Source organism: Typha latifolia, chromosome 13 (assembly GCF_019914945.1).
Source record: "Typha latifolia isolate L0001 chromosome 13, TyphaL0001v2, whole genome shotgun sequence".
NCBI classification, from domain to species: domain Eukaryota; kingdom Viridiplantae; phylum Streptophyta; class Magnoliopsida; order Poales; family Typhaceae; genus Typha; species Typha latifolia.
The window spans coordinates 1,063,439-1,071,615 of record NC_133098.1 but is presented as its reverse complement, the minus strand read 5'-3'; the positions used below and the strand labels follow the sequence as shown (position 1 = coordinate 1,071,615).

Sequence of the window (8,177 nt, the reverse complement as noted above, 5' to 3'; positions counted from 1 at the left end):
GACATAAAGGCAAACGGTTTATTAAATTCCAAATGATTTGTAGATCGTTGAAAGGTCAAGCGCAATAGTTATGGGCAGGAATGATGATAGATTGAAATGTTTCTTCACATCTAAAATTTCCTAATGATGATACATGACACATCTGATTAGTAACACTTGACCATCGACAAGTGTGTACTAAGAAACTAAGAAAATTTCGGAAGCTGAGGAAGCAAACGGTAGATCTTTTTCATATCCTCTCTCTATGTATTCCGTAAAGGTATACTGGGCGTTAAATGCCTCAATTTCTTTTCTTACAGTAATAATTATCAAAAAAAAAGTGTGCATCTATTTACATCGAACTCCGAGATAAGAATTCTTGAATCGGTTGGCTTACTACTCGATTCAACTTCGCAAACACCCCGACCATCGGCGCGGTGTTGTAGGTGCACGCCTCCGTCTGCATGTAATTTCCTCGATCGTCCCTGAACTTATCTCGGCAATTGGGCCCGCCGACGATAGCTCCGACGAGCACATTCGGGTTCTTCCCCCGCCGGCCGAACCAATCGTCGTACCCTTGGGTGCACCCAATGAACCCTTTGCTCTTCTTCTGCGACACAATTGACGCGCTCCGGTGGTGGACATTTGTCGGGTATTTAAGCCCGTACCCGACCAAGTAGCTCATACCCATCGGGTTTGAGCCCAATATATAGTCGGCTTGGGCTTTGGCAAGGGATAGCAACTCCTCCGGCTTCACGGGCCCATCGGGGCAGTTGACATCCTGATGGGCGGCGGATAAGTAGTCCGAGTAGACGGCGAGGAGGAAGGCGGCATTGGAGACATACTGCAGGTTGTTCCATTGGCGAACGTACAGCATGCCGCCGGGGCTCCGGTCGACGTTGCTGCCGTTGTTCTTCCCCAGGCATGCGCAGATGTAGTAGTCGGCCTTGGATTTGTACTGCTCCAATGTGTACTTGTGCTTCTCATTGTGCTCTCCTTTTAGCAGCAGCTGAAATGAAGTAATTAACAACTTAGATTCCCTAATTTCGATATTAAGAGCCAGATTTGGACAACAGAGGCGAAAGAGGAGATACTTTGAAGAGAGTGCTTGTTAGTACCTTGGCAGCTAAGATTTGTAGCCCAGCATACTTAACATCCCAACTGAACTCTGTCATGGCCCAACCAATTCCTTCAAAGCAGTCAGCCTTCTCCACGGCGTACTCCAAGTATTCCTCTTTCCCAGTGGCTCTGTGAAGCCACAGCGCAGCCCAGAGCAACTCATCTCTGTACCCACTCACTGACGCGTAGTAGCTCTTCACAGCGTCAATGCTACTATCATACTTCCCCCTGAACTTATCCCCGAACTCGAATAACTATTCCAACAACAAAAAGTAGACTCGTATCAGATACGAACTCTTAAATTTGTTGTTATTGTAGGACTAGTAATTTTACCTGTTGGGCATGATGCAGTAGCAAGTGAGAGTAATGGGGGTTCGACTTCTTGAACACCATGGATGCCGCCGCCATGGCGGCCGCCGTCTCGCCGGCGAGGTCCGAACCTGGTCTGTCCTTGTCGATCTTGTAGGCTTGCCGCGACGTCGTCATGTCTTCCGGCCTTTGCCAGCAGTAGTGGTCCGTGTCACCGTCTCCCACCTACAATTAATAAGCTACTGTAACGTTTATCCTTGAATAAAATTTGCAAAGAAAAGGAGACAGTTTAAATATTAATTAGATTCTTCTTGTCTCACCTCGGCCCAGAGGACGTACGGATGTGTGTGCGCCTTGATGAAGTAATCCGTCCCCCATTTGATTGCCTCCAAGGCGTGCTGGAACTCGCCGGCGGCGGCGATCTCCTCCCCGTACTGGATCGCGCTCCAAGACAGCATGGTGACCGTGAAGGCCATCGGCAGGCCAAACTTGACATGGTCCCCTGCGTCGTAGTAACCCCCTACTAAATCCACCTGCGTAAAAAAAATGTCAACTCTTATTAGTTCCAGAACTCGACGAACAAATCAACAACTTCAACATCATAGGAAAAAAAAGAAGGAAAGTTTCAAGGAGATAGATGACTGACTCCTTGTTGCAGCCCGTCGGTGAGGCCGGAGTGGCCGCGCCATGTCACGCGCTGGTTGTACGGCATGCGGCCGGAGCGCTGCGCCTCGAAGTAGAGCAGACTCTTGGAGAGTGCATCCCTGTAGTCATGCGTCCCAGCAGCACCAACGCAAGCCGTAAAGAAACTTAGTAGAATAGTTGATAATATTGGCACAGTGATATGAATTCCCTTCAGTAATGATAATGAACTCCTCCTCTTATACCATTTCCTACTTATTCCTCTCATTTCCCTACTCCCCTGTAATTCCAGCAGCAAGCAACTGCGACAAGAGAAGTATATATCAATGTTAATTAATTTGCAAGACTGGAGACGTAGGTAACTACTGTGCTCTAATGTTTCAGGTAGATGAACTCCATCTTGGGCTAGGAAAGATCTCACACATGGACTAGTTCAGAGTTGGTGCATGGTTGGCTAAGTAAGAGAAGAAATTTAAAAGATGCATTTAGGAGTTTGACCCAAAGTGATGTTTCTCTCGACAATGATGGCTTTAATGAACTAATTTGACAAGTTACATTTGAGTAGGTAGACCTGATCATACCAAAACCTATTCTTTCTCTGTCCCACTCAACCGTGAAACGGAGGAGAACATTGTGATCGGTTGACGTGTAAAAACTCTTTAACTCACAACGTGGGAAGAACATTTAGTACTATTTGACGGACAATTACAAATTAAAACGTAGCAATCTGAATGAACTAATGAACTACCAGCATAAAGATGAACTAGTATCAATGATGCAGATTGTGGACCATTACTCTTCGAATTGTCGTCATCTGAGTTAATAATAAACAACAAATTTAATTAATAACAATGATCAATAGAGTTACGTTTACATGACATGACCAAATCTAATGAAGCAGAGAAGAGAAGTAGATGGAAGAGAAAATTACTCGGATTTCCCGACGGCCTTTCCCGGCGATCGACGACGACGACTACAATAAATTGTTTTCGTTGAAATTTTGAGGGTTTAGGATGCGTTGGAAGAAAGCAACAGAAGCAAATGGAAAGGGAGAGATGGTATTTGTTCTCTATGGGGTCTGTCTGATTGCTTAATTACTGCAAGAAACGCCAGAGTTTATATAGTTTCCGTAGCGGTATTTCAAACGCGCGAAATCGAAATAGCGGGCTGCTTGCCGTGTCGGATATAACGGTTTGTGGACCGGTGCTGATATCGGGCTTGCGCCGTGACTGGAAATAGCCGGTCGGTAAATATAACCGCGTACCGGTGACCCACCGCCACCGACACCACCCCGCGGATTCTCCTGGACCAGAATAAAAAGGAAGTGGAAAAGATGGGAGGAGATAAAGGGCAAATGAACCAGGTTCCTTTGCACTTAAGCAAATAAATCACCACTATTTTTCTTAATTAAATTTGATTTGACTACGTTAAAATGATTGACATAGTTCTTACTAGTGATTAGCAAAATCTAATCATTGACATCCTATCATTCTACTTATATTTACATGAATCGAAATCCTAATTTGTTGTTCTAAAAAGAACTCGAAATATTTTCAAATCTTCGATATTTTGTATTACAAAGAGTGGTCAAACCTAATGAGTGTTTTATGTCTAACTACTATAAGAAAATTGGTTAAGTTGGTAGGAAAAAAATAATAATCTTACAGCATAACTCAGGAGTCTCCCAGGTAGAATATAATTAATTAAAAAGAAGCCTAATTAGTCCTCATCTCTTCCTTGGAGTAGGTGTAACAACTCTATCTGTAGCTCAAGAAATTTTAGATCTTCTTAACCAATTACAAGACTAATTCTCTCATCCACTGTGGTCATTGGGGAGGTTTGACTGACTCAAACAAGTGAACAACTACTCAAACAATTCCATTTCATTAATTGGTTTAAGTGATGAAAAGAATTGGTCTATGAGTGCAAAAATAAAAATGATGCATAATATAGACCAAAATAATGTCTCCTGACTCGTTCTTGATACGTGACACTATTGTATCAAGCCAACCTTTTCTATTATACTAAAATATATTTTGATTATGAACAAATTGGAAGTTTATTAATACTACAATGGGTTCAATTTCCACGTGATTTAGTAGATATAGATCCTCACTTAGATCCATTTGACTCCAAGTTTTTCAGATTCTTAAGGATAATATATTTCTAATAATTTTATATTATTGGCTTATACGCTATGAAAAAAATATTCAAGAATTATAAAAGTTTCACAATCATGTCCATTTCATTAATATGTATTAATCTCTATAATTTTTTGCAATCGTCTGGATATAATATCCTAGTCAAATTAGAAGTACAAAGCAAGAGATTTTGATGGTATATCTCTCTCTCTCTCTCTCTCTCTCTCTCTCTCTTTTTCTCCATGAGTTATAAGCTTCTTGATGAGCTTAATGGGTCTTCTACCACGTATCCCTATGCAGATGTTGCCTTTAAAATTTGACAATTTCAAAAGGTTCTATGATGAGTTTTCACATTATATTTGTTAAATTTCTAAAAGATATTCTGCATGAAGTAATAAACAATAAGAATTCCTTATTTTAACATGAGATGGGCTTAATTAGTCCAACATTGCGAATATTGAAGTACTCAATCCTTCCATATTTATGGCCAAAAGTTTGCCACATTTAATGAGGAAATCTTTAGATCTTTTGACCAATAGCAGGAATTTCATGCAAGAGGGACACCAAGAATCCCCTACCATTTAAGCCAATTAACCATGACTCTAAACATAATAAAATCTTTATCATATAGAACTCAAATAACATCAATCAATGAGACCCACAAACTGAAAACATATGATCTAGTTACAAACTTTACAAGATATACAAAATGGCAGGAAAATTTCCTCCAATGTGGCCTGGTTCCTGTCTGTGTAGTTAATTTAGGTGTTTAATTATATGCTCAATTTTGTAGCATCTTGAGGGAATTGTGACCAACTAGGATGCATGATAGGAAATGGTCACCAATGGATGTAACAATCTCATTAATTTGCTATATAGTCATCAAAATAGAGTTATTATCCAACCACCAAACTTTATTAAAGTACATTTTTTTCCATGATAGGTAAACAGTCATGATCTGCATCCTTTTCAATTGATTTCTTATATAGTTTTTTTTTTCCAACAGCTGCTATAAATATAGTAGAAAAGGGGACAATTTCTTATATAACTTGCGTGACATATGAATGATGCATTAAAATTTAAGGAAGCAATGTGAATTTTTGCATGCATTTTTCTTTGAGATCCTGATGTGATGACTCAATTATTCACCGATTGCAGCAATTATTCCATTAATTTCTGTCTAATAAAAGTCAAAGTAGCTTCTATTCGTTGGTTACTTTGTTCTCTGATTGAAATCGACCCCATAACAACAAGAAAGTGACACTCTCTTAATCTAAAATCCTTTATGCATTTTGGAATGTAAATATTGTTGACTTTCTTCTTCTTTTTATTAATATTCATATTACATGATTATTATAAATATTATTGTTATTATTAACTTTTAGAAGAGGAGTATAAGATGCTATCTCCAAATATTTTGATAAATTCTTGCATTCTCCAAGTTATAATATTTCTTCTTAAAAAAATATTCTAAAAGTTCAATGTTCACATTTTAGGTTTTACTAGTTCTTTTTTCTTTTCAGTGACTACGGGATATAATTCATACATATATTTTCATCGCATTTTCAATACATTATCTAGGAAATTATTACAAAATATGTCACCTTAGTAATTAAAAATAGAGATAGATAATTATCATACGTCTCAAAGAAAAAACAAAAAGGTAACTATCATACTTTATATCCTTTTACTAGTATTTTTAATTGGTATTCAAAGTTCTTAAAGATGAATAACTCTTAGAAAATTTAGAGTAATTATGGTATCTTAAACAATAGAAGATACCTACAAATTTCTTAATAATATCTTGAAACATTCCTTCCAAATATAAAATCATATGAAAGTTGCAGCCTTGCAGATGCAGTTGAAATAAACGACAAAAGGAAAGATATTATATACTCAAGTAATACTGTCCAATATATTATACATCTAAGAAAAAATAGTTTTCAAAGTACTTCAGATTCCATTCTAATTATGTGATCGTGGCAATATCAACCTTTATTTTCAAAAAATTCTACATCAAAATAGCACCTATGTTTGAGAGGCTTAGTCAGACTTTTAGAGCAAAACTAAGGGATAAACAAAAGCATATGAGAAAAATTACATGACACAGCTGTTGTTCACCACAACGCTGTCTATATCTCTGCAGTTGGTGGAAAAGAATAGATGTCACTTCTCCTCTCAAAAAGAAAAAGAAGAGGTGCATGTCAATTATTAAGATCTTAATGCTTGGAAGAGATTCTTAAAGTGATCATATAAAGAAGCATGAAACAAATACTTAATTGGGTCTTGTATCAAATCATCATCACTCTAAGTTTTCGCCTTTTAAGAGCACCCATAGAAATCCTAGCACTAATCTGAGATAAAAATAATTATTATCCTGCAGCTCATGCACATGAACTGAAACTGAAACAAAACGTTCTAATTCCATGCATGCAACATTGAAGGAGAGATTATTACGACAACAGTAGATGAGGATATGGACGTGTACTCACACTAAAAGCAAGAAAAATGTGAAAGATTAGGATTGATAAAGACATAGGTTACTAGTCATTGATGAGTGGAACTATGTGTTATATAGTAGCATCTATCTCTACTGTACTGCACCAAGTACAGTACAAGTCTTGACAACAATATCTTGCCAAAAGTATAGATGATATATGCATACATAGTTACAAACTGGAGTGAAAAGTTACTACATAGTAGAGGAAGAGGTCTTCTTAAGCAACTAAGGGACCTAGCTATACGAATGGTTGGATCAATACCTGCAGATTTCTCTGAACTTGGCATGGATCAGAAACTGCAGTCTCTAGCCCTACGCCGACCGCCGACATCTCGTCCTTTCTCGCCTCCGTGCACAGTCCACAAACCCAGGAGCTGTAGAATTGCTTCTTGACTAATCCAATGTAGTCTAGAGTGCACTCATCCCACATTCCACGGCATATACGTACACTTAGCCATTTTTACTTCCTCATTGCTCTCCATGGTTGTTTGACTAGCACTAGGTGTCAATACCTTCCAAGTTAAAACACTGCCAACTGTTGGCTTCTTACTTATAGTGAATTCAAGGGCTTTGTAAACTGTGGAAGGATATCTTGGTGGTTGTTAATTGTAGTTCTTTCCAGTGAAAGAGGAGGACAACTTCTTGGCACGGTATGGGTGTCTACATTAATGAAGAGGTGTAGAAGAAATGCCTTGAATTGAAGAGTTGAAGAAGGCACGTAGTTTTTTGTCTTTTGGGGTTCTCTGCAACCTCCTTGGATTCGTAACTCTTGTAGGATATCAAGTGTCAGGAACTGCAATATAATAAGAAATCCTTATGTGGACTTTCTATAGGATAAATATAGGTAGAGGTGCATAGAGAAGTGTGAGTCACAGTCCATGCATGAATTTATGCCCAAGGAATTGGTTGCTAAATGTAAAAATAAGATATTGCAAATTGATCATGCTCTGGTCTATTAAAATCCTTGGAAAATTTTGAGGGCCAAAAGCTGCACTTTTTTTATTTAAAAAAAATAAAAACTTTCTTATATGAATCCTATCATCCTCTCTAAAAGCTTCTGTCACGGTTAAACTATTAGGTATCGTTTACTATTGGCTAGAAAAAGAGTGTATTATAGGAACTCGAAATAGAGCTTTCCCCAATATCAATATCTCAACGAGTTCAGTATTCAATGTCTGGATTGAATCAACATTATATTTTTTACACAAAAATATGGCACTATAAACACTCATATATACCACATTTTGGATTATGATGTAACTTAGGAAGGGACTTTTTTCTTCCATCAACTTTTGCAGTTTTTGGCCTCCGACTCACCTCAATGAGCTGATGACTGGTTGTTCTTTGAGGCCTTATAATTTTTTAGCCTTTTCGAGTCCAAAATGTAATTATTAAGCTAAATCGTCGTCTTGCTTTATTATTAGGTCCAATGGTTACTATTCTTATGGCACAACAATAATTTGGAGGCCCGCTAATCGGACCAAATT

General features: G+C 38.1%; 1 protein-coding gene across 4 annotated transcripts; it reads right to left on the bottom strand.

The window, feature by feature from the left end:
• Nucleotides 1–204: 204 nt before the first annotated feature.
• On the bottom strand, nucleotides 205–3,410 carry LOC140800297 (endoglucanase 7-like). Of its 4 annotated transcripts, XM_073155002.1 has the most exons (7): nucleotides 2,981–3,137; nucleotides 2,798–2,863; nucleotides 2,054–2,351; nucleotides 1,728–1,940; nucleotides 1,432–1,632; nucleotides 1,098–1,352; nucleotides 205–988 (listed from the first exon to the last, which is right to left on the bottom strand). In XM_073155002.1, exons 3-7 carry the CDS (start codon nucleotides 2,315–2,317, stop codon nucleotides 332–334), a joined length of 1,590 nt encoding a protein of 529 aa, XP_073011103.1. In that variant the 5' UTR covers nucleotides 2,318–2,351; nucleotides 2,798–2,863; nucleotides 2,981–3,137; the 3' UTR covers nucleotides 205–331. The 4 variants fall into 4 exon arrangements, with proteins under 4 accessions (XP_073011103.1, XP_073011102.1, XP_073011104.1 ...); XM_073155001.1 differs by lacking the exon at nucleotides 2,798–2,863 and having other exon boundaries at nucleotides 2,981–3,410; XM_073155003.1 differs by lacking the exons at nucleotides 2,798–2,863; nucleotides 2,981–3,137 and adding an exon at nucleotides 2,473–2,549.
• Nucleotides 3,411–8,177: the final 4,767 nt, after the last annotated feature.

Coding starts and splice junctions, on each gene's coding strand:
- LOC140800297 (XM_073155001.1), bottom strand. CDS start 2,317: ATGAGAGGAATAAGTAGGAAATGGTATAAGAGGAGGAGTTCATTATCA. Junction 1,941..2,053: donor CCGACGGGCTGCAACAAGGA/GTCAGTCATCTA, acceptor TTTTTTACGCAG/GTGGATTTAGTAGGGGGTTA. Junction 1,633..1,727: donor CGTACGTCCTCTGGGCCGAG/GTGAGACAAGAA, acceptor TATTAATTGTAG/GTGGGAGACGGTGACACGGA.